The sequence below is a fragment of the Osmerus mordax genome, chromosome 22 (assembly GCF_038355195.1).
Source record: "Osmerus mordax isolate fOsmMor3 chromosome 22, fOsmMor3.pri, whole genome shotgun sequence".
Taxonomy (NCBI): Eukaryota; Metazoa; Chordata; class Actinopteri; order Osmeriformes; family Osmeridae; genus Osmerus; species Osmerus mordax.
The window spans coordinates 10,757,899-10,782,231 of NC_090071.1; the positions used below are offsets into that span (position 1 = coordinate 10,757,899).

The 24,333-nt window shown below is 48.8% G+C and overlaps 4 protein-coding genes across 9 annotated transcripts; 3 read left to right on the forward strand and 1 right to left on the reverse strand.

Annotated features, from left to right (window-relative positions):
* The first annotated feature begins 927 nt into the window (after positions 1-927).
* LOC136965848 (calphotin-like) lies at positions 928-5,727 on the forward strand. The gene is made up of 7 exons (XM_067260121.1): positions 928-941; positions 1,064-1,166; positions 1,497-1,587; positions 2,334-4,937; positions 5,054-5,117; positions 5,375-5,499; positions 5,627-5,727. The coding sequence occupies exons 2-7, from the start codon at positions 1,122-1,124 to the stop codon at positions 5,656-5,658; spliced, it is 2,961 nt and encodes a 986-aa protein (XP_067116222.1). The 5' UTR covers positions 928-941; positions 1,064-1,121; the 3' UTR covers positions 5,659-5,727.
* A 314-nt stretch (positions 5,728-6,041) lies between these two features.
* On the forward strand, positions 6,042-10,707 carry pknox1.2 (pbx/knotted 1 homeobox 1.2). Of its 3 annotated transcripts, none has more exons than XM_067260122.1 (11): positions 6,042-6,126; positions 6,804-6,908; positions 7,013-7,155; positions 7,235-7,406; positions 7,513-7,683; positions 8,027-8,141; positions 8,427-8,527; positions 8,767-8,907; positions 8,994-9,070; positions 9,189-9,361; positions 9,840-10,707. In XM_067260122.1, exons 2-11 carry the CDS (start codon positions 6,861-6,863, stop codon positions 10,004-10,006), a joined length of 1,308 nt encoding a protein of 435 aa, XP_067116223.1. In that variant the 5' UTR covers positions 6,042-6,126; positions 6,804-6,860; the 3' UTR covers positions 10,007-10,707. The 3 variants fall into 3 exon arrangements, with proteins under 3 accessions (XP_067116223.1, XP_067116225.1, XP_067116224.1); XM_067260124.1 differs by having other exon boundaries at positions 8,430-8,527; XM_067260123.1 differs by lacking the exon at positions 6,042-6,126 and adding an exon at positions 6,211-6,232.
* Positions 10,708-10,772: 65 nt separating this feature from the next.
* On the reverse strand, positions 10,773-16,701 carry tmprss3b (transmembrane serine protease 3b). Of its 4 annotated transcripts, none has more exons than XM_067260810.1 (13): positions 16,551-16,701; positions 15,970-16,312; positions 15,705-15,839; positions 14,852-14,968; positions 14,616-14,670; positions 13,786-13,914; positions 13,601-13,647; positions 13,250-13,415; positions 12,229-12,398; positions 11,910-12,005; positions 11,608-11,732; positions 11,258-11,410; positions 10,773-10,974 (listed from the first exon to the last, which is right to left on the reverse strand). In XM_067260810.1, exons 1-13 carry the CDS (start codon positions 16,614-16,616, stop codon positions 10,969-10,971), a joined length of 1,608 nt encoding a protein of 535 aa, XP_067116911.1. In that variant the 5' UTR covers positions 16,617-16,701; the 3' UTR covers positions 10,773-10,968. The 4 variants fall into 4 exon arrangements, with proteins under 4 accessions (XP_067116911.1, XP_067116910.1, XP_067116909.1 ...); XM_067260809.1 differs by having other exon boundaries at positions 11,297-11,410; positions 14,616-14,742; XM_067260808.1 differs by having other exon boundaries at positions 14,616-14,742.
* A 2,611-nt stretch (positions 16,702-19,312) lies between these two features.
* pdxkb (pyridoxal (pyridoxine, vitamin B6) kinase b) lies at positions 19,313-24,062 on the forward strand. Its single transcript, XM_067260688.1, has 11 exons — positions 19,313-19,452; positions 20,377-20,431; positions 21,503-21,607; positions 22,188-22,271; positions 22,361-22,395; positions 22,768-22,853; positions 23,045-23,090; positions 23,196-23,307; positions 23,408-23,544; positions 23,680-23,746; positions 23,950-24,062. The coding sequence occupies exons 1-11, from the start codon at positions 19,363-19,365 to the stop codon at positions 24,060-24,062; spliced, it is 930 nt and encodes a 309-aa protein (XP_067116789.1). The 5' UTR covers positions 19,313-19,362.
* The last annotated feature ends 271 nt before the right edge of the window (positions 24,063-24,333 follow it).

The following is a 24,333-nucleotide window of genomic DNA, read 5'->3' on the forward strand; positions in this document are numbered from 1 at the left end:
CTCCGCCCCCTAGCCCCTCACCCCAGCAGGCCCCGTCCTGCTGTAATATTACTGTAGTGATACTGTCATCCTGCTGCCCCCATGGGCCCCACCCACTGCTCCTCAGTGTGTGTGTGTGCGTGCGTGTGAGTGTGAGAATGTGTGTGTATGTCTTACTAGGCATTGTATAGTTCTTTGATGTATTTTAATCGGATGAGGAGGATGATGAGGATGAAGAGTGTGTGATATCAGGAGACCTAGAGTCAGATATTTCTCAGCATCAGACCAGGACTGTAGGCGGTGTGGGCCTGACTAACTGCGTGCGCGCGTCAGTGCGCGCGTGCGTGTGTGTACAGTTGAAGTACTTTGGATGTGACTACTGTAGTTAATTTATTTACGTTAGTTAGCCAACGGTAAGGGTGGAATAGATTACTGTGTCTCCCCAGCTGTGTGTGTGAGTGTGTGTGTGTGTGTGACAGAGAGAAAGATTGAGAGGGTGAGAGAAGCTGTTAAGTGAATTGCTTTCCAGATTCCTGAATGGAGGACAAGGAGATGATGATAATAATGAAGACTAGTCCCCCCCTGCCATCCCGGTAGCCCTCACCCAGACCCCTAACCCCCCCCCCCCCCCCCCCCCCCACCACCACTACGTCTGTGAATATTGTTCAAATATTAATATATGACATCAGCTCCGTAGAAGAACCATGTTGATGACAGCATATTGTCATCAATGTATCAGAAATGTATTGTCTTAAGTGTTGAAAATAAAATTCAATTGGACCAAGGTGGCTCCTCGTGTGAGTGTCTGTGTGTGCGGTGTTTTGACAGGCCCGCGCTGTACATTGTGTTCACTCCTGTCAGAGGGCGGCACCGTAAAGTGTTTACGTGACATTTAGGGGGGCGTTTCAATACGGTTGAAGTATGTTTATGCAACAAGGAGACCATTTCAGAGGACATACTACGTGAGTGAGGGTTTGTTGGGAAGAAAATATACATTTTAACATTTAGCAGCAACATAATTTCCTTTTGCCCTGCACAGCATGTGTGAATTTCGTAGAACGTGAACATTCCGTTCTCAATGCAGCCGAGGAACCGAAGTAGTTGGTCTCCGTCGCAGAGGAAGCCGTTCTGAGAGCACAGACATGGCGGCGTCCTTCCTCCATACAGGACGTCGCAGCTGTCTGCAGGTACTTGAACTTTATTTATCATAATGAAGTTCATAATGATATAGGCTATATTGTGGGCTACCGTCAATTTTCCTGTCCCACTATTTACGTGAAAATGTGTTTTCTGTCTCGGGTAATTGCCAGGGAAACTGACTAACAACTCCACAACTAAATAAATACGAATTCCGATGTATTAAGCTATTAGCCCTTTAAGTTATATTGTGTTTGTAGAGTCCTCCAGACTATGCGCGAAAGGGGGGTGTATTGTTAGTACTCTAGATATGTTGCCACTTGCCAGCTGAGAGCGGCTGGAGCGACGCTGATGGTCTGTTGTGGTTTTGTTCTGACCAGGGTCTGCAGGTGGCGATGTGGAGCAGACTGGGTCCTCACGCAGCACTCAGCTCCACTCCTGCAGACAGCAGGACCAGGAGGACACACATTAGTAAGGCCGACACACTATCTCTCTCTGTCTCTCTCTCTCTCTCTCTCTCTCACACACACACACACACACACACACACACACACACACACACACACACACACACACACACATGTCAGGAAGACCCATTCACACTATTTCTGACACACACATCAGGAAGGCCCACTCACCTTCTAATGTAAATCCGCCCATTAATAAAACCTACCTTTCCCTCTATCTCTCTCTTTATCTCATGTATCCACCACTCTCACACTAAATATGCTGTATGCATTGTGCTGAGCCAACAGAACACAACAGTATGACAAAATTATATATCAACTCTGCCTGGTGCTTATTGGTTGTCTGGGAGCGATCATCATTGCAAAGATGCATTTAAAAAGTAGACACACCTCTGCCATACGGGTTGGCATAGCAACGGTTACAAGAAAGACTGTTGTTGTTAATTCTGTACTCAAGGTGCAGCACATACCGAGTCCAATTCAATAAAAAACATTTAAAATAAATAACATTGTGTCGTTTCTGTCCATCAATAGTTTTAATTGACAAATTCTAGAAATATATATTTAAAAAAAGTTTGAACAGCAAGTTTATGATAACAGTTACATCCGGTTGATCTCAGCGCTACGGCAAACATAAAACAGTCAAATAATCTAACAATGCTCTCTCTGAGATAGTCATGAAAAAGTTCTGAACCTTAATGCTGTGTAACAGCGTTTTCCGTGTACCTGCTTTCTCCCTGCCCGACGCAGAGAAGGCCAAACCTCAGCCTGCTGTTGACATCGCCAAGCTGCTGCAGAGTCTGCGTTCTGCCAAGACAATCCAAGCTACAGACACTGCCCCCTCTGGGGCCGCTGCGGCTGGGAGTCACTCAGGGCCTCCTTCCCCTGACCCCCACCCTGACCCCCACCCTGACCTCCACCCTGACTTTGTCCCGGTCCCTGATCTGCACCCTTCAAACCCAGACAAAGACCTCAGGGCAGAGCCTGTAGAAGACATTTCTCCCCTTAGGGCAGAGCCTGTAGAATATATTTCTCCCCTTAGAGCAGAGCCTGTAGAAGATATTTCTCCCATTAGGGCAGAGCCTGTAGAATATATTTCTCCCCTTAGAGCAGAGCCTGTAGAAAATATTTCTTCCATTAGGGCAGAGCCTGTAGAAGATCTTTCTCCCCTTAGGGCAGAGTCTGTAGAAGATATTTCTCCCCTTAGGGCAGAGCCTGTAGAAGATCTTTCTCCCCTTAGGGCAGAGTCTGTAGAAGATCTTTCTCCCCTTAGGGCGGAGCCTGTAGAAGATTCTATTACAGCTACACCAGCTGCCCCAGTTACCCCTGAACTGCCCTCTGACACAACCATAGCTACACCAGCTGCAGTTGAAGGAGAAGTTCCACCTGCAGCTGAGACAGAATCTGCCACAACGTCTGCATTTGCCCCAGGAGACGCCCTATCTCCCTCAAAGGAAACTACAGTTGCCCCTGTAACAGAGGAGGAGGTAACCGTTTCAACTTTCACCCCAGAAGTTTCCTCAGAACAAGATCTTGTTGACCTGGAAGTAACCCTGAAAGTTGCCCCAGTAGTAGTCACAACTGTCCCAGTAGAAGCTGAAGTTACCCCAGTAGAGGTCACAACTGCCCCAGTAGAGTTGGAAATTTCCCCAATAGCGGTCATAACTGCCCCTGTAGAAGCTGCAGTTGCCCCAGTAGAGGTCACAATTCCCCATGTAGGAGTTAATGTTGCCCCAGTAGAGGTGGAAGTTCTCCCAGTTGAGGTCACTACCGCTCCTGTACAGACTGATATTGCCCAAACAGCACCCACAGCTCCACTTGCTTTAGAAATGATTGTTGCCCCAGTAAAATACACAACTGCCCCTGTAGCAGCTGAAGTTTCCCCTGTAGAGATCACAATTGCCTCTGTAGAAGCTGAAGTTGCCCCTGTAGAGGTCACAATTGCCCCAGTAGAAGCTGAAGTTGCCCTGGTAGAGGTGGAAGTTGCCCCAGTAGAGGTCACAATTGCCTCTGTAGAAGCTGAAGTTGCCCCTGTAGAGGTCACAATTACCCCAGTAGAAGCTGAAGTTGCCCTGGTAGAGATGGAAGTTGCCTCAGTAGAGGTCACAATTGCCCCAGTAAAAGCCGAAGTTGCCCGTGTAGAGGTCACAATTGCCCCAGTAGAAGCTGAAGTTGCCCTGGTAGAGGTGGAAGTTGCCCCTGTATATGTCACAATTCCCTATGTAGGAGCTAATGTTGCCCCAGTAGAGGTGGAAATTCTCCCAATTGAGGTCACTACCGCTCCTGTACAGACTGAAGTTGCCCCAGTAGAGGTCACAGCTGCCCCTATAGCAGCTGAAGTTGCACCAGTAGAGATCACAATTGCCCCAGTAGATGCTGAAGTTGCCCTGGTAGAGGTTGAAGTTGCCCCAGTAAAGGTCACAATTTCCCCAGTAGAAGCTGAAGTTGCCCCTGTAGAGGTCACAATTGCCCCAGTAGAAGTTGAAGTTGCCCCTGTAGAGGTCACAATTGCCCCAGTAGAAGCTGAAGTTGCCCTGGTAGAGGTGGAAGTTGCCCCAGTAGAGGTCACAACTGCCCCTATAGCAGTTGAAGTTGCACCAGTAGAGATCACAATTGTCCCCGTAGATGCTGAAGTTGCCCTGGTAGAGGTGGAAGTTGCCCCAGTAGATGTCACAATTGCCCCTGTAGAAGTTGAAGTTGCCCCTGTAGAGGTCACAATTGCCCCAGTAGAAGCTAAAGTTGCCCTGGTAGAGGTGGAAGTTGCCCCAGTAGAGGTCACAATTGCCCCAGTAGATGCTGAAGATGCACCAATAGACATCACAACTACCCCTGTAGAAGTGGAAGTTGCCCCAGTAGAGTACACAACTGCCCCAGAAGAGCCTATAGCCACCCCTCCTGTAGAGAGAATTTCCACAACAACAGACTCACCTGTAGAGGTCATCAGTGGAGCACCAGTCACCTCTGCTATTGGACAGGACCTGGCAGTTGAGGCTGCTATTGGCCAGCAGATGGCAGCTGAGGCTGTTACTGAGCTAGAGCCTGCAGCTAAAATTGCCATTGGCCAACTGCAGGCAGCTGATAGTGCTCTTGGCCAACAGTTGGAAGAAACTGAGGTTGCTATTGGCCAGGAGCTAGAAGAAACACAGGTTGCTATTGGCCAGGAGCTAGAAGAAACACAGGTTGCTACTGGCCAGGAGCTGGCATCGGATGTTGCTATTGAGCCTGAGCTGGCAGGTGTGGCTGCTATCGGCCAGGTGGCCCCAGTTCCAGAGACAGTAGACCCTGAAGACTCTGTGATGCTGGGACCATGTGATGGAGAGCCAGGGGACTCTGGAGACCAAGACACTGCTGAGGGTACACACACACACACACACACACATACATACACACACATACACACACAGCAAAACCTCAGTGTGCCAGCTGTTTCCTGTCTTGAAAGCCCATGAAGATGATCTCTACTTCTCTAGACGGTCTGGACCCGGTTCAGAAGATCTTCCTTGACAAGATCAGAGAGTACTCCACCAGGAGCCAGTGAGACCTGCACATTTATTACTCTTTGCAACTCTTTAAAAGTAGCTCTGTACACTATATATACGGTAGCTCTATACAACTATTTGTAGCTTTATATGGTCTGTAAACTATGTAGGGTGTGCTGTTAACTATATTTAGCTCTATAAGATACATTGAGCTATTTGTACTATATGTAGCTCCATAAGCCTTTATGTCATTGTTCGTACCAAACAGATGTTTACATATGCATTCTGTGTTTCTCCTCGTCATCCTATCAGAGCTTGTGGGGGTCTGGTGGAGGCAGGGACAGAGTATGAGAAAGCCCTGTCAGAGGAGAGAGTGAAGCTCCAGCGTCTGTTTGGGGGAGGAGACCTCAGCCAGTTCCCAGAGTTCTCCTTCCCAGGTATATCTGTGTGTGTGTGTCTTCTATAGCATCCTACTGTTGTTGTAATAAGTGTAGGTACTGTCTGCATCAGCTGAAGAAGTGAATTGTTCTTACTATTCTCTCCCTCCCTTCATTCTCTCATCAGATCCCCCTCTAGATGAGGTGTCCCCTAAATAACCAGCTGTCTTCTTCACTTTTCTTCAAAAAGACCTCTGGGGAAAAACGGTTGATAAAGTTTCAACATAATGGACAGTGTTGTGTTTTCTATACATTAAGGTCATGTAAATTCCTGCTTGGCCTTAGTGGCTGTGCGATAACTTGTAAAATGGTCCGTTTAATACATTAATAATCAATCTAGAACTGATACTATTATACTTGCTTGGGATGGGTGTTGTAACAGTGTTGTAAAAATAGACTGGGATTTTGTTCGTATCATTACCACAAGTTTATTCATATCGTAAACGCGAATGCCAGGGTTCAGCCTCCAGGGCGGGACAACTCCCGTTCTTGGCTGCAACGCTCCTCCCACATTATAAATATATATGAGAAAAATAGTCGACGTGCCCGTACGTAATGACGACACAAGAAAACTGCGGCCCGCGATTGCAGCAGCGCCTTGTCAGCGTGACGAAGATTGGCACCCAGGTAAGCTGTCACTCAAATTCTTCTTTTTTTCGTCTCCCATCAATCTAACTATCGACGCTGCATGCTCGGATGCAGTGGGTTCGTCATGCAAAGAGAGGACATGCTGGTATGGAGGCGGACAGTGAGGCGCAAGAGACCAGGCGAGAGGGAGCCGCTGCGGTGGCGGAATAAAGATGTCGGCTTGTTTGTCGAGAGAGAAGAGAGAGAGAGGGGAATGGCCCAGGCCCTGTGTGTTCGGCTAATAAAGTGCTGTGTATGTTAGCACTAACCGACCGACTGGTCATCTGGGCACTGTGTGGTCCTTAGATCTCCTCTGTTTTTCGTCTTACGTCCACTTAAGTGTTTACATTACTCCCGCCGCTATAGTAGAACATGCACCCCAGCTCACATGTAAAATACGCTCTCACCAAAAGCCCAGATGCTACACAGGCGCTATTCAATCTGAGTCAGAGTCCGGTGTGTCGGGCAGTTCACTAACGTGTAGTTATAAGCCGTTCACGTGGTAGCCTTTAGTTGTAAATGCCACATGATGAAGAGACGTGTTATATTAGCGATAAAAGTGTCTAGAATGTCTATAGGCCTGTGATACGCTACTTTTAACGTTGAGCATGACCACATGTAGACTTGTAGTTCAAATAAGAGGTGTCTCCACATAAAAGCCATGTACGCGTGTTTAGGACTATAGGTGTCCTGGACTGGCATGAGAGAGAGTTGGCATCGCTGGAGACACTGAGATGGCAGAGCAACTGGTTGCTATGGAGGACTACCCCCAGGTCGACCAGGTGAGGGCAGGGTGAAGGAACTTGGATACTCCTGTCGAATATGTTGTTATAATGTTGCGTATACTTACTCTTTCTGTGCTCTCCTTCTCTTTGTCTTCCTCCAGATCCTAGTCATGGGTGTGGGAGAAGAGATGGAAGGGCAGGAGGAGAGGAGTGTGGCGGAGGAGAGGACAGAAGGAGCAGAAGGAATCTCCTCCTCCCCTCACACCCAGACCCCCATGGAAGCGGACAAATCAAACATCTACAGGTAGTCCTCGCCCTCTCCTTCCTCGTGGGTGTAAAACAGCGTGTAGAGTATTTCTGATGGTGTGTGTGTGTGTCTGCAGACACCCCCTGTTCCCCCTCTTGGCTCTCATGTTTGAGAAGTGTGAGCAGTCCACTCAGACGCCAGAGTGTGTAAGCTCCGCCTCCCTTCGCACCGACCTCGACAACTTCCTGATCAGTCACAGGAAGGAGAGCTCCACCGCCAACAGCCTGGACCCTGACACCGACACCCTGGTGAGACACACACACACACACAGCATTATGTAGGCTGGCATTGTGATTGGCAAGCTTCATTCTGTAGAGTAGCATTGCTGAAGTGTGTGTGTGTGTGTGTGTGTAGATGGTGGGGGCTCTGCAGGTGTTGCGTATCCACCTGCTGGAGCTGGAGAAGGTCAGTGACCTGTGTAAGGACTTTTGCTCGCGCTACATCGCCTGCCTGAGGACCAAGATGAACTCTGACACCCTGCTGGGGGCGGAGCCGGACAATCCAGACTCTCCTGGACACACACAGGTAACACATGTACACAGGCAACACACATCCACAGGTAACACATGTACACAAGCAAAACAAATATAACTCACAGGTAACACATGCATACCGGTAACACACCTTTAATGCACATATACAGGTCGTACACATGTAACATATGTGTAACACACATATACATGTAACACCCAGCTAACACACACATAGGTAACACATATACACAGCAAGCACGCAGGTAGCACACACATAGGTAACACACGGGTAATACACATGCACATCAAACGCACATGAGACACAAGACACACGCGTGTGTGCTGTGTGTGCGCGGTGGCGTCCCCCAGACTGACACGCGTGTTTGTGTGCGTAGAACACCAGCCCTAGTTCAGGAACCCTCAGTCCACAGGGCATCATGGTCCCAGCCTCGGCCCTGCAGCATGGCAACTTCACCGTGGCGACAGTCAACCCCACCCAGATGGTTACAGGTATTCACTTCACTGATCCCCAAAGTGTTCAGGAACCTCTATGTCCACAGAATGAGCATGAGCAGTATGAGCAGCAATGAAATATGAGAATAAAGGAAGCACTTTGATTCTGGCTCGGAATCGAATGTAGAATACATGTATTTGTATATAAATATATCAATACTTTGAAAAGGTATTCAACGCTGTTGCAGTCGTAAAATAAGATTCATAAAGATACATATACGTAATTAAAACAACCTGCTACTGTGTGTGTTGTGTGTGTGTGTTGTGTGTGCGTGTGTGAAGCAGGTGGAACAGTGTACCAGCCCATCACAGTGGTCACCCCTCAGGGTCAGGTGCTGGCGCAAGGCCTCTCCCCCGGAACCTTGCGCTTCCAGAAAACACAGGTACTGTGAAAATACTTCATTAAAACACCCAGGTACTGTGAAAATACTACATTAAAACACCCAGGTACTGTGAAAATACTACATTAAAACACCCAGGTACTGTGAAAATACTTCATTAAAACACCCAGGTACTGTGAAAATACTTCATTAAAACACCCAGGTACTGTGAAACTGTAAAAGCAAGTACTGTGATGATGCAGAAAAACAGTAAAGATGTGTGTGTGTGTGTGTGTGTGTAGCTGCAGGTGCAGCTGAGCCAGGACCTGAGTTTCTACCCCCAGCAGCAACAGCATGAGGAGGAGAGCAGCCGGAGCAAGAGAGGAGTTCTACCCAAGCAGGCCACCAACGTCATGAGGTCTTGGCTCTTCCAGCACATCGCTGTAAGTAACACACACACATACACACACTCACACACACACACAGCCTCGAGTCTAGTCTGATGTATCTCTCTCTCTCTCTTTCTCAGCATCCTTACCCAACAGAGGAAGAGAAGAAGCAGATAGCTATCCAGACCAACCTCTCCCTCCTACAGGTCAACAACTGGTGAGACACAGTCACGCACAAAACAGGAACCAGCACCACCGCCTGGGCCCAGTCAACTGGGTCGTCTGCTAACTGGGTTGCCTGCTGACTGGGTTACCAATTGGTCGACTCTCCGCAGGTTCATCAATGCCAGGAGGCGGATCCTCCAGCCCATGATTGACAGCAGCTCCTCTGACACACCCAAGAGCAGAAAACGGGCCAATCAGAGCCGGCCAACACAGCGCTTCTGGCCTGACTCCATCGCCACAGCAACTGGTCTCCCCCAGGCGATGGAGGAACAGGATGACAACGGTAAATCCCATAATACTCCTGAGTTTCCCTGAGTTCAACTGACAGGAAGTGGAGAATGTAGGGGGAGCTGGCCCCTTAATCTCCCACACTGCAATTGGATGCTTTTCTTCCCTCACTGGGTCAGATAACCTATTCCTGGAACATTTGATCGTATTGTTACCTCACAGATTGTGTAATGGTTTTAGTGTTGGTGGTATAGGTTGTTACAAAAGTGTATGAAGGCATGGTATGAGGGAGGGTTGTAAGGGGTATGTGGATGTTGTAAAGGGGCAGTTGACGGTTGTCTGGCCTCAAAGTGAAGTGGTTACCTATACAGAGCTGTTGTGTTATATAGCTGGAGGGGAGAGTTGTGGAGGAATCCGGTCGACCAATTAAGACACATATTGTAGGAGTTTGACCAATGGGAAACGGGGTTGTAGGAACTTGACCGATACGAATCTCAACTGGCAGACGTTAACCCTAACTTCTTGCTCTCCAGTTGCCATGGTAACGATGGGTGTGAGCGTGGAGGAGCTGCAGAGCCTCTCGTCGGACGGCGCCACACTCGCCATGCAGCAAGTCATGCTGGGAACTCACAGTGAGGAAGAGGAGGATGATGATGATGAAGAGGAGGAGGAGGAGGGAGGCATAGCTGGACTGGGCTGATGGGATCTCTCGAATTCTGTCCTACTGTCGCTCTCCCACTTTCTCTCTCTCTCTCTCTCTCTCTTGCTCTCTGACCCTCTCGCTCTCTCTCACCCTTTTTCTCCTGCATGCCTGTTTGAACGATGTGTTTACCTTCTTCACACAGTCCCAGACTGTCCTAACACCTACACTAGCTGACTATCTAGTACACACCAGATATTTACACTAGCTGACTATCTAGTACACACCTAACACCTACACTAGCTGACTATCTAGTACACACCAGATATTTACACTAGCTTACTATCTAGTACACACCTAACACCTACACTAGCTGACTATCTAGTACACACCAGATATTTACACTAGCTGACTATGTAGTATACACCAGACATTTATACTAGCTGACTATCTAGTAGTACACACTTGACATTTACACTAGCTGACTATCTAGTACACACCAGACATTTATACTAGCTGACTATCTAGTACACACCAGACATTTATACTAGCTGACTATCTAGTACACACCAGACATTTATACTAGCCACCTAGTTCAGAGCAGTGCTGGTGTGAGGGGTTGGGACAGATCAGACTGGGTTGCATATTTTTATATCTCAGACTTGGCAGGAACTTGTTTATAGTTTCTCTGTTTGCATTTCATCATGGCCCCTTTGTCTCTGCTGGATTTATCAAATAATAAAATAACAATGTTTGTCTGACTGTTGTGTGGACTTTGTGTGTATGAATGATCAGACTCTCAGTTGCTTTATAATAAAATTGGTCTTTACTTCCTGGTTCTGTACAAACAGCCACTATCAGTTAGTCATGGTGATGGCCTGATAAACACACGCTGACATCCATGTATGTCTGCATCAGTAACACTATGTCCCAGGTGAGACGTGTTGCTTTGGTAACGTACATCCTCAACATCCTGTCGGTCTGTAGAGAACGTGTCAACTGGACTTCAGGTCCCCTGTCACTTATCCCTGAAGCGACAAAACAAGAGTTATATAGACTTACTAAATACACAACACACTTATGCAGACTTACTAAATACACAACACACTTATATAGACTTACTAAATACACTAAACAGTTATATAGACTCATTAAAAATACAACCGTTACATAGACTCACTAGATATACAATACAGTTATTTAGACTCACTAGATATACAATAGTTATATAGACTCACTAGATATACAATTGTTATATAGATGAAGTAGATATACAAAGCCTCCAGACAGTAACGAGTCTGTAGTCTTTACCTCCATGAAGGTGTGTATCCAGGGTAGGGCATAGAGCACCTGTGTGTACAGCTCTCCTGTTCTGTTCTCTCCACAGCCATAGCTCCAGCCTAACACCCCCCACACCTTCCACACAGACTCCCCCTCACAGGCCAGCGGACCCCCGTTGTCCCCCTGCACACACACACACACACACACACACACACACACACACACACAAACAAGTTAGAATTCCCTGCAAGCTACCAACTGATATTTAGTTGGAGTCAGAGGTATCCACTCACACACAATTCTGCAATTCTGCAGGAGTGAGTGTACAACTTGGTAAGAGTGTAATCTGGTGTGTGTGTGTGTGACCTCACGTCCCCTACCAGGCAGGAGTGTGGTCCGGTTGGTGTATGTCCGGCACAGAGGCTCCAGGGGGAGGAGGGGGCTTCACACAGCGTGCTGGAGAGCACCTGTACCTGGGCAGACTGGAGCAGCACGCTGGGCTCCCCTGCAGAAACACACCACGATGCTTAACCAGGGAGGGTGGATGGGGGTGGATTTCAGTGGCACATGTATTTTGTGTGTGTCTCACCCATGGACACAGTCAGTAGTGATGAGTATCCAGGTGAGTGTATGTGTGTATGCGTGTAAGCGTGTGTATATGTGTGTGTGTGTCTCCCCTAACCTCCAATCTGTGTGGCCCCCCAGCCAGAGATCTGGCAGCTTCGCCCCTCCTCTAACTGCTCACCGTGATTGGGCAGACAGATGGGCTTCACCAGGCCTGCAGGGAACAGACAGCCTGGCTCACTAACACTGGGTCTGGGTGAATCCTCACATTCCATTGTTATCATTACAGTATTAAGACTTATTTACGAAAGCTTGGCGACGTCGACAAACGGGAAATGACATATTTATGGGAAGTTACATAACATAGAAGATGTTTACCTGTAAAACTCACAACAGAAGGTGGTGTGTATTTTTGCTCTGCTTGTGTGTTTGTGTACCGTTGAAGCTGAGGGGTTGCTCCAGCCTGATGAGTGCAATGTCATACTCTGTCCTGCGGGGGCGGTAGAGGTCATGATAGACTATCCTCTTCACAGAGAGAGACCCCGCTCCATTAATTGGCTGGGCTGTCAATCCAACATACACCACCCACTGTCCGGGGTCATCAAATCTGATTGGACAGCAAGAGGGCAAAGGGAGAACAACAACCAATTAGGTCCATTATTTCGGCAACATTATTTCGTCCATATCATTCAATTAAATACCATGTGACTTCAAAGCAATACCTCTTGTATCAACCTTGTACTCACATAAGGACTGTATGTAGTTACACTCTGTCAAGGGTTATTAAGTTATTACACATTGTTACGGCCACGGCCTGGTCCCTGTCCCTTTTACACCCCCTGCTGGTTCTCCTGTATCATCCTGCCTAGACCCTCCAAACCTGCCACCCATTACCTCATCATCCTGCAATACTTCAACCCGGCTTTCCAACCACTCCTCGTCAGAGCGTTGTCACAGCTACTATGGTAGTATGCACTTTTGACCCTCAAGCATTGCTTGATTCACTTGCCTTCTGTAAACCTGTTTTCTTTGTGCCCAGGATCATCATCCGTGAACCCAGTCCCTGCCTGCTGACCCGCTGATTCACCAAACAAGACCACAACTCAGGACTACACCCAATAAATCACCTAATTGTATCTGTGCTGCGTTTGGGTCCACTCTGTACCACACCGTGACACACATGTGAAACATGGTATGGGAGAGGTTGGGCTTCCAGGGGTAAGTGGATGGTAACATTAATCTTGTTCTGGTGACACAACCTTCAACTGCCACACACATACACGCTCAAACATATTCATGATCAATAGTCAATTCCAGTCAATTCATAGTCATTTATACACGCATTCATGTGCGTATGAATGACTGTACGTATTTCAACCATTAACTAATGAAGAGCAGTGAGCATCGAGATGTGCATGCGTGTGTACGTGTGTGTGTGTGTATACGTGCGTGTCTCACCCATAGACACAGTGAGCAGCAGTCAGTATCCAGGTGTGTGTGATGACCGCTGCCCCACAGGTGGGTGTTTGCTTGTGGTGCAGGCTGGCCATCCAGGGGAGGTGTCCAGGGGGGGACGCTGCCCCCCCCACAATACGAGACTCTAGCCTGGGCCTGAGACTACAATCTGGTGGGGGGGGGGGGGGGGGGGGATACACACACACACCCAAACAGATACAAGTAACAGAGCTCAATATGCTGAATTCACTCTTACTGTGGTGTAAAGTCATCTTACTTGTAATGCCTAATCCTCACAGGCACATATATATACACACACACACACACACACACACACTCATTACAGTAACTTACCCAGGCAGCTAAGTGTGGTCACATTTCCAGAACTGCATTGGGTCTTACTGGGTACAGAACAGGGAAGAGGTTACACACACGCATACACACACACATATATACACACACACACACGCACACACCAACACCAGACGTGGGACCTCCTCCTGATGTAGGACGAGAAAACGTTTGATTGGTTGGTGTACCTGAGGAGGGTGGGGTTCTGGATGCTGATGGAGGGTTGGAGGGTGAGCAGGTTGAGGTTGACCAATACCAGGCCAGTCTGGAGGAAGGGTTCCACAGAGGAGAGGGGGAGGGAACTGTAGCTGCTGTAACTGCACGCACACACACACACACAAGCATGTGCATGCACACGCACACACACACACACACAAGCATGTGCATGCACACGCACACGTACAGTTGGGTTGACGTTCGTCCTTACTGTAGAAGCTCTATGTAGCTCCTCAGATAAAAGGGTGATGGTAAAACGGAACATCTTGACCTACTTACAACTGTATGTGAGTGAGTGTGTGTGTGTGTGTGTTGATTCGCTGCGAGGGAATGGTAACAGGATTACCACTGTGGTTAATGGAGAAGGAACACCTACCATGGCCCTGTGCCAGTCTGAGAAAACACCTGTGGAGGGCTGATGAGGAGGATAAGTCTGTACCTGGGGGTGTGTCTGTACCTAGGGGTGTGTCTGTACATGGGGGTGTGTCTGTACCTGGGGGTGTGTCTGTACATGGGGGTGTGTCTGTACCTGGGGGTGTGTATGTACATGGGGGTGTGTCTGTACCTAGGGGTGTGTCTGTACCTGGGGGGGTGTTTGTACCTGGGGGGTGTCTGTACCTGGGGGTGTGTCTGTACCTGGGGGGGTGTTTGTACCTGGGGGGGTGTCTGTACATGGGGGGGTGTCTGTACCTGGGGGTGTGTTTGTACTTGGGGGTGTGTCTGTACCTGGGGGTGTGTCTGTACATGGGGGTGTGTCTGTACCTGGGGGTGTGTCTGTACATGGGGGGGTGTTTGTATCTACCTGTCGTATCCCAGCTGTCTGCAGGCAGCGTGTCCCAGGGAGGAGGAGTTTCCACCTGTAGAACACACAGTCCACCACGCCCCCTTACTGCAGACCTGGAGCACTGAACCACGCCCACTCACACGCACTACAAACACACACACACACAGGAAGTGTTGTGGAGTGTGCGTCTGTAGCAGCATGTGTGTGAGTGTGTGTGGGAGTGTGTGTATGCGTGTGTAGTGTGTGTGTCTCACCACAGTTGAGCTCATCGTCTCCATGAGGACAATCTTTGACCGCGTCACAGAGGGAGCTCTGGTGCACACACACCTGGGAGGAGGTACAGCGGAACTTCCCAGAACAGCCCAGTCCAACTGTGGAAACACACACACACACACAGATACACACACAGAAACACAAACACACACAGAGACACACACACACACAGAAACACACACACACACACAGAAACACACACAGATACACACACATACACATACTGACACTGTCAAGGCTCCTCTCGAAATCTCATGTAACACTTAGTACTGCTGTCTCCAGTTACATAGAACTAGATAGAAGATCTGGTTGCACAAAATCTATTCTACACACATATCTTTCAATACATACTCTGAACTACACCCCCCACACACCTCTACCTCTCTCTTTTCATTTACATTTTACATTTACATTTAGTCATTTAGCAGACGCTCTTATCCAGAGCGACTTACAGTAAGTACAGGGACATTCCCCCGAGGCAAGTAGGGTGAAGTGCCTTGCCCAAGGACACAACGTCAGTTGGCATGACCGGGAATCGAACTGGCAACCTTTGGATTACTAGCCCGATTCCCTCACCGCTCAGCCACCTGACTCTTCCTCTCTCTCTAGACAGATCCAGAAGAAGAAGCTTTTCAAGTTCATTTATGCATTGTTGAAAGATGGACAGACTGACAGGTAGACTGGTATGTAGACAGACCGACAGACAACATACAGATAGACAGACAGACAGGCTAATATATAGACAGACTGACAGACAGACATGGAGACAGACAGACTGATGTCCAGACCAACAGACTGATATACAGACAGACAGACATGCAGACAGACAGGTACCTCCCAGTCCTATCCCCAGGATCAGGATCAGTGCCAAGACCAGTCCCAGCACCACTAACAGCGCCCTCCAGTGGCGCACTACGTAACCTCGCAACGACTTTGTCTCCACAAGGGAAGAGAAAACAGCACTGTCCCCTGCAGCACCACAGAAGAGAAAGAGCAGTAGTCATGCAGGACAGATAATAAAGCGTGTGTATGTGTGTGTGTGTGAGAGCGAGAGAGACAGACAGCACGCGTGTGTGTATGAACATGTATGTGTACGTACCGTGGATGAAGGGCTGGACCTTGATGATGGCGGGGGCCGTGCCGAGGTGATGTCTCTGGGCCAGCGGGACGACTGGGGGGACCAGGGAGGGGAGGCGGGGGTAGGAGGCCAGGGGGGAACCGGTGGAGACATGGGGGGCAGGGGGCAGGTTGGAGCCGGACGTGTGGGAGTCGGGGAGGGGGGTTTGGGAGGTGGGGACGTTGGGGTGGGAGGGCTCCTGGATGTAGCTGCCACTGATGGCCAGGCTGCTGATGTAACAGCTGGAGGGCGTCTCCACCACCGGCAGGTCCTCCTCATCACTGGCAGACTCCTCCTCCTCGCCTGCTAGCCCCGCCCCCGGACCCTGCACACCAACAGCGTTGTGGATGGGGCTTCATTGTGTGTGAGAGTGTTGTCTGTGAGAGTGACAGTGTGTTGACGCGATCTGGATAAGCGTGTGTCTCTGAGAGAGAGAGTGTGTGTGAGAGGGAGCGTGTCATGTGATTGTGATAAAGAGTGATAAGTGTGTTTGTCTCTGAGAGTGTGTGAGAGCAAACGTGAGAGAGTGTTAGCATGTGTGTGTGTGTGTGAGTGCCACTGACCTTCTCGTGAGAGAGTGTTCCTTCTGTGTTAGCCGGGTGTTCGCTGGTCATTATCCTATCAGGCATCGTTATGTCTCCTCAACCAGGTAATCATCCCAGCCCCTTTGAGTTCAACTGACTGACTGGTCCACAATCACTCAGACTGACTGGCCTGGTTGTTGGACTGGATGACTGTCGTGATGACTGACTGTGCTGTGTCTCCCTGTCTGACCCTCTGACTGGCTAGCTAACTCACCGGTATTATTACTACTCGGTGCACCCTCTCGCTCTCCTACCCCAGCTCTAGGCCCCTCCCCCCCAGGCCTGTCCGGTAAAAACAGGTGTCTCAGAGCCAGAACCCTTCCGTGATGGAGCTGGGACTCAGGTTACACAGAAGGTGTGCGCTCGTATGTATCTGGGGAACAACAGGAGTCAGTGTTACCGAGCTGCCAAGGCCTGGGGTACGTGGGGGGGGGGGGGGTTGCTGGAGGAAGGGAGGTTGATTGGCAGTGACACTCTAGTTACATCACTGAGCCATTATCCATTATCCAAGATCTTCTGTCTGACCTGAAGATCCAGTTTCTGGTCTGGGTGGGGAGTGTTTTTGTCGTGTGTGTGTTCTTGTGTGTCTGGTGTATGTGTGTGTAGAGTCCTAGGCAGACCAACAACAGTAGCCTGGGATCACTACACTAATTCTGGATTTGGTGGATTATTCTGGAACCTCTCAGTACATTTTAGATCTACAAGGGTCGTTTTCAAAGGCCTCAGACCAAAATTCCTATGGAGGCAATGGTGGCAAAGGCTATGATCATCTTGGTTGTTTCCACAAATGCCGTACAGTACTCCTCTGTACAGTCATCGTGTTAAACCCGCCCCATATTAGTTTAGTTTAGTTTATTTCGTTTATTTTTACAGGGACAGTGCACATTAATCAACTTTTCAGTAAAAGTGCCGGTTTTAGCCAGCCGGCTAATTTTCAACCGCAGTCCCTGGGCAGGTCATTAACAACTGTTACAATACAAACAATCATTAAACAATGAGCACACACAGGGCAACGTAGGACAAGCAAGACATATGATACAGATAGAGTAACAAAAGCAACAAGACAAAATCCATAAAAGCAACAAAGTGTTTCCACACCTCACAAGCTACAGTCAACATGGAAAGCTACAATACACAGCTAGGGGTTATGTTCACAAATCTGGTTGACCTTTAGCCATGTCTTCATGTTTTTGGTGAAAGTGTGATAGGTGGTGCAGTTATGTGTGTCTGATGGCAGTGTATTCCAGACATGGGAAGCACTCACAGAGAAAGCGGATTTACTAAAAGTGCTTTTCCTTAATGGAACTATACAGTCGCCTCTCATGGCAGAGGTGGTTCTGCTGCCATACGTTTGGGTTTTGTTTAACAAAAATACTGAGTGGAGGGGGAACCAGGCCAAGTAGGATCTTGAATACAAGACATGCGTCTGTATATTGCACAAGATTTTCCCAACTCAGGAGGTCATGCTTTCTGAGGATGTAACAGTGATGATGACGGATAAACGGTTGTGATTGGCCTGACACTTTTCATGCCGGAGGAAAATCTGTTTGAATGGGAAGGATGCCAGACCCATATGCCATAGCAACTCAACCATGAGCTAGTACATAGGTCTGGCTCCCAGCCTATGACAATGAAACAACAGTGGACAAATAACAACCACTGTGCTCCAGTCCAGTACAAGGCTCATTGATATAATAATATATTATATCAGGTTTGGGTTGCACTAAAACAGGAAGAACACAGGTTTGGATTGCACCACATTTGTGACTTGGATGATTTTAGCATTGAAACCTGTTCGGTGAACATAGTCATAACTAACAAAGGATTATGGTTAATGTTGTTCAAACGTACTATAGAATCAGATTTTGCCATGCACCTCCGACAAGTAGGGCTTGTATCTGTAATTGGTATGGTATATGGGTTAGGGTTAGAGTACACATTATTCTCCATGTGGGCCTTGAAGAACTAATTGAACCAAGACCATAACTTATATCCATAATTACATTAAAAAGTTCCTATAGCACCATAGTCTACTACTTATGCTAATACCTACCTACTAGATATGCAGAGCTGGGTTTCACCATCCACTTATGACTCCTAGCTGGCACCGGAAGCATTATGGTTTCAACGACACCGGCAGCCACTCTGATGCAGGAGAGGGGGGTACTGAAAGACACACCATCTCTGATGATGATGATGGTGTTGATGGTGACGACCCTTCCTTCTCCACTTATCTCCACCTCCTCCTCTGCTCTTTCCTCTCTCAGTCACGACTGTACAGACTACTCAATGTGACTCAGCACAGCTTTTTGGGTCTCTCTCGCACGCAAATAACAACCGTCCAAAATGTTACGGTTCTAGCATAGTAAAAATAGCACCACAGGCTTTAAAGAAGAGCTCGTATTTGGCAGTTTATGTCGTGTTCCTAACAGCGTCACAGCCTCATCATATCACACTCAACATGCTTCATGGCTGTTCTGTACACAGAGATTGAATGGATTCATTTATTGAGACCGAATAGCATCATCGTCACGTTCATTCAATTTTTTGCGCTCGTGATGTGTCAGTGGATTTTTAGGTATCCATCACGAATGCCTGTAGAATAATGATGTCTCGTCAGTGAGCGTGCCTGTGTGGGTCCATGTCCTTCAGCTCACTGGCTGTTGGAGCTGCCGTTACCATCACCGACAACACGACAACACTGTGGATCGGGGACTGATTCGGGACCGCTGCTTATTCTGCAGCCCAAGACACAGAACCGCGTGGATTTAACGGGTTGTATTACTACTGGATGCACGAGATGGAATGCCGAGTGTTGTCGATCCAGAGTCACGTAGTCAGGGGATATGTGGGCAACAAATCGGCGTCGTTCCCGTTGCAGGTACAAATGTCTTTTCTGATAAGACATAAATGTTTCAGTAGTCCGTAAATAAAAATGCATCATGACAGTTGCTCTGATGTTGTCTAGTCGGTAAAAGTGTGGTTTACAGGGCAAGTGCAGGTACAGAAAGGTCACATGGCTAAATACCCTTTCGGCGCTAGCTGGCATGTTTATTAGAACTTCAATTGACATGTTTTACAGTGTTGACAGTTCCAAGATTGACCAGAAAAACCTGTCTAGCATCATTCCTATCTAGTAACATGACTGAATGTCACGTTCCTATGATTATTGGCAACATGGTCTCTCCACGAGCGGCAGCTGTTACATCCTACGCCGGTCGAACAGTCCGTTTCCAAACTAAGTGATCTGTGAGACATCCTCCTCATCCTCCTCCTCCATCATCTTCATCATCCTCATCACCATAAACATTGTCAGCACTAGAAGTAGCCCTCTAAATCACAAGGCACGCGTTAGGGACGCCCGTGTTTGACTGTTATTGATACCGAATGGTTTCCGGTGTGGATACTGAATTATTACCTCAGACTTATTATATGGTCATGTCAGTCACATGAAGAAGATTGATGATGGTGATTATGAGAGTGGTAACGGAGATGATGAGTGGGGATATCCTCTGTCTTCGCTATCTTGAAGCAGCAGGCGCTGCATGACAGCGAGACTGACGTCTGAGGAATGTGATTGGCTTGTACCTGGTTGACGTCACCGCAAAGGGACCGTGATATTTGTTTTGTTTTTTTTTAGCATATGGTCACCCTGATGGAGCAAACGGTGTTATTGTTCTAGATAGAGTACCCACTGTTGTTTCTCTGGAAACTCCTAGAACACAAACTGGCCTAGTGTGATCTGTCCTGGCCTATGCCGCTGTTCTATCACTGTTTAAACGTTTGTCTGTCTGTCTGTCCTCAGGTACTGGGCTTTGAGGTAGATTCTATCAACTCTGTGCAGTTCTCTAATCACACAGGTAGGTGCATCCTGAGCTGTCTGCTTGTCTGACTCTATTTTTCCAGGCCAGAAGCATCATGGTCCTGTCCTTGTGCAGTAGAAGACAGGATGTTTTCTGGCCGTCTGCTGAAATGTCAAATGATTCCCCCTTCAGTTTTTGGAGCAAATTAATTGACCATTGAGGAGATCTGAATGTGTAATTGGGTCGGCTTAGACCACATAGCTGAGGATCCGTCTGGCAGGTTTCGATGGTAAAGCTGCTCTGATTCTCTCTGCTTTAGTCTCACAGCTGACAACACTCAGCAGCTGCCTGCTGCTACTACCCACTGCTCTGTGTGTGTGTGTTTGTGTGTGTGCATGTGTGTGTGTGTGCGAGCAGCTGAAAGTCTGCTCCCAGCATAGAGTCAGAATTGCGACAGCAGCAAATGATGACGACAGAGCCAGCCCTTATCACAAATATTCCCTCCTCCTTGTGCGCATACACACACACACGCACACACACATACACACACACACACTAGCTCGGAAGAGAGCAGAGGCGACTGTTCTTCGCTCTCAGCCCTCGGGCTTTCTTCTGGCCTGTTGCTAGGCAACCAGCAGCACACCATGTGACCTGCTTTGGTGACTCACCTGAAATGTGACATCACGACTCCTGCAGCAGCGATGGTGTCTGTGAGAGCAGCCCCCACCTCGTCCCCCCTCCTCACCCCCGGTTGGAGGGACTGCTAGCCCCGAGCTCAGGCCCACTACCCCCAGCCCTTTCCTGGGCTGCTCTGCCACCACGGTAGGGGGCTTTTATTGGGCCTCCTGCTCCCCCGGCTGGGGATTCAGATGTGTGTATGGAAGAGCTGAAAAGAGAGAAGAATATGGAGAGATAATTGAGAGGAATTAATATTTAAAGGGATGTTGTGAACTGAACTGTACTGACAAGGTCCTGTAGGTCTCCTAGGTAACTGTTTCAACTCCCAGCTGACACCCTAGGCTTCTAAGGATAAGGACCACTGTCTTCTAAGTTCCTGACCTCTGTCTCCTCGGTTAGTGACTCATGACCTCTGTCTCCCAGGTTACTGACCCCTGACTTTTCTCTCAGGTTACTCCCACTGGAAAGGCCAGGTGCTGACAGCTGACGAGCTGCATGTTCTATATGAGGGGATCAAGCTGAACAACGTCCATCACTACGACTACGTTCTCACAGGTGAGAGAGGGAGAGAGAGAGAGAGAGAGAGAGAGAGAGAGAGAGAGAGAGAGAGAGAGAGAGAGAGAGAGAGGGAGGGAGGGAGGGAGGGAGGGAGAGGGAAGGAGGGAGGGAGGGAGAGAAAGGGAGGGGGAGGGGGGAGAAAGGTTCAGAGGGAGGGTGGGAAGAGGGAAGGAGGGAGACAGAGGGAGAGAAAGAAAGAGGGAGAGGGATACAAAGAGTGAGAACGAGGGAGAGAAAGAGCGGGAGCAGGAGAAAGACATGGAGGGGGAGACAGTGAAGGTTCTTCCTCCTAGTGAGACTGCTGAGGTGTAAAACACTCCCAGCGGCAGGAACCTGCTATCTGTCACACACTCTTACGCACAGACACACACACACTTTCACACACACACTTTCACACACACACACGCACACACACTTATGACCTCAGTCCGAATTCCATCAGCTCTCTTCCACTTCTTATGACCGTTCCCCATTCAGTAACAGCCAGAACACACTTATAGTTTCCCCCCCACACACACATGCACACACACACGTGTGGTGATGTTGCATCCAAATGGTTGATTGTGTTTCTCGCCAGGCTACAACAGAGACACATCCTTCCTTGAGATGGTGGTGGACATCATTCAGGAGCTGAAGAGAGCAAACCCTAACCTCGTCTATGGTGGGTACCACATGAATATACGTGCGTGTGTGTGTGTGTGCGCGTGTGTGTGGGGGGGAAACTAATTGTGTTCTGGTTTAATTTGACAGTGTGTGATCCAGTACTGGGAGACCATGGCTCTATGGTAAGTTCTTGATTTCTTGGAAGGGCATGTGTGTGAATATGCCAAGTGTGTGTGTGAAGTGTGTGTGTGAGTGGAGCAGCATGGGAAAGAACACATTTCATTTCACACTGACAGATGCCATTAGCCTGAGCTGCAGAAAGAATTATGCGGAATCATTGACGCTATTGTGACTCATCAGTGTGTGTGTGAGAGCGTGTGTGTCTGTGTGCCTGCCTCTGTTCCTGTGCATGCTTGCGTGTTTATGTGACAGATGTATGTGTGTATGTAACTTATTTGTGTGTGAGTGCGTAATTGATGTGTGTGTGTGAGACTGGGTGTGTGTTGGACCTATGTGTTTGTATGTAACTTGTGTGTGTGTGTGTGTGTGTCCAGTATGTTCCCGAGAACCTCCATCCTGTCTACAAGAACAAGGTGGTTCCTGTCGCTGACATCATCACACCCAACCAGTTTGAAGCAGAGTGAGTAAAGAACATAGTCTGGCTGTATTATACTTATATGTTACTGTAGTAATACTATAGTTATACTTGGAGGTGGTTTGGTACTACAGTACTTCAATTCTGCAGCAGGCGGTTGGCCCCCTCTGCTGGACACTCTGAGTAGTGCATAATGAAACTGACATGGATTTTCACATTGTGTGTGTGTGTGCTAGGTTGTTAACAGGGAAGAACATCAGCACAGAGAAGGATGCTGTGGAGGTAAGTGTGTCTCTGGAACTCACCAGCAGCACGACACCTGAGAAACCCAAAACTAAAACATCCTGTCTGGCTCCACTCATATCCTGTGTGTGTGTGTGTGGCCAGGTGATGGACCTGCTCCATAAGATGGGTCCAGACACGGTGGTGATCACCAGCTCTGATCTCCCCTCCCGCCTTGGAGACCGCTTCCTGGTGTCCCTGGGCAGCCAACGGACTGGTACGTGTGTGTGTATGTGTGTGTGTGTGTGTGTGTGGTGTTCTTCACCTGTAGCACTGTTTGGGAGATGTTGAGGAGGTGTGTCTGTGCTGTGTGTCAGTGCTGCCAGATGGGACCAAGTCCACCCAGCGTGTCAGGATGGAGGTGCCCAAGGTGGATGCTGTGTTTGTGGGGACAGGAGATCTGTTTGCTGCCATGCTGCTCGCCTGGACACACCACCACCCCAACGACCTCAAGGTCTGAACACACACACACACACAGACCTTTTTACTCAAATCACTACCTTAACGACCTACTGGTCTGAACACACACACACACACCTCATAAGCCCATTGCAACCCCAGCTGATTATAACCTTCCTCCTGTGTCTAGACTGCGTGTGAGAAGACCTTCTCAGTCATGCATCACGTGATCCAGAGGACCATCTCCTATGCTCACGGTGAGACACACCCTATTTATGACATCACACCCTACTTATGACATCACACCCTACTAATCACCTCACACTCTACTTGTGACATCACAGCCTACTCATCACATGATACCCTTACTCTGGAGTGGATCAGGACCTTCCCCAGCGTGTTTTCACATGCGCTGTGTTTGGTGTGTGTGTGTGTTTGCTGTGTGTGTGTGTGTTGACAGACCTGGCGGGCCCTGGCCGGCGTCCCAGCCCCCCCCAGCTGGAGCTGAGGATGGTTCAGAGCAAGGCTGACATTGAGGAGCCCGCCATCGTCATGGAGGCCACCGTCCTATAGAGGCCCGCCCCCCCCACCACGGCCCCCCCAGCCCTGCCCCCCCCCCCCCCCCCCCCATGCCCCCCAGCCCCCAAACGACCCGCCCCTGCCCCAACGCCACAATCGCACAATGTATAGATGTTGTCATCTGACCCGTAACGTGACATTGCCTTAGAATCTTAACAGCACAGCACATCATAGGAGGAGGAGGAGGGGTGGAGAAGAGGAGGGGTGGAGTGGAGGGGTGGAGAGGAGGAGGGGCGGAGAGGAGGAGGGGTGGAGAGGAGGGGTG

Coding starts and splice junctions, on each gene's coding strand:
- LOC136965848 (XM_067260121.1), top strand. CDS start 1,122: ATGGCGGCGTCCTTCCTCCATACAGGACGTCGCAGCTGTCTGCAG. Junction 1,167..1,496: donor GACGTCGCAGCTGTCTGCAG/GTACTTGAACTT, acceptor TGTTCTGACCAG/GGTCTGCAGGTGGCGATGTG. Junction 1,588..2,333: donor GACCAGGAGGACACACATTA/GTAAGGCCGACA, acceptor TGCCCGACGCAG/AGAAGGCCAAACCTCAGCCT.
- pknox1.2 (XM_067260122.1), top strand. CDS start 6,861: ATGGCAGAGCAACTGGTTGCTATGGAGGACTACCCCCAGGTCGACCAG. Junction 7,156..7,234: donor GACAAATCAAACATCTACAG/GTAGTCCTCGCC, acceptor GTGTGTCTGCAG/ACACCCCCTGTTCCCCCTCT. Junction 8,142..8,426: donor CCCCACCCAGATGGTTACAG/GTATTCACTTCA, acceptor GCGTGTGTGAAG/CAGGTGGAACAGTGTACCAG.
- tmprss3b (XM_067260808.1), bottom strand. CDS start 16,616: ATGCCTGATAGGATAATGACCAGCGAACACCCGGCTAACACAGAAGGA. Junction 13,915..14,615: donor AGACAGCTGGGATACGACAG/GTAGATACAAAC, acceptor GTGTGCGTGCAG/TTACAGCAGCTACAGTTCCC. Junction 11,733..11,909: donor GGGGGCCACACAGATTGGAG/GTTAGGGGAGAC, acceptor GTGTTTCTGCAG/GGGAGCCCAGCGTGCTGCTC.
- pdxkb (XM_067260688.1), top strand. CDS start 19,363: ATGCACGAGATGGAATGCCGAGTGTTGTCGATCCAGAGTCACGTAGTC. Junction 22,396..22,767: donor TGGGAGACCATGGCTCTATG/GTAAGTTCTTGA, acceptor GTGTGTGTCCAG/TATGTTCCCGAGAACCTCCA. Junction 23,308..23,407: donor CCTGGGCAGCCAACGGACTG/GTACGTGTGTGT, acceptor GCTGTGTGTCAG/TGCTGCCAGATGGGACCAAG.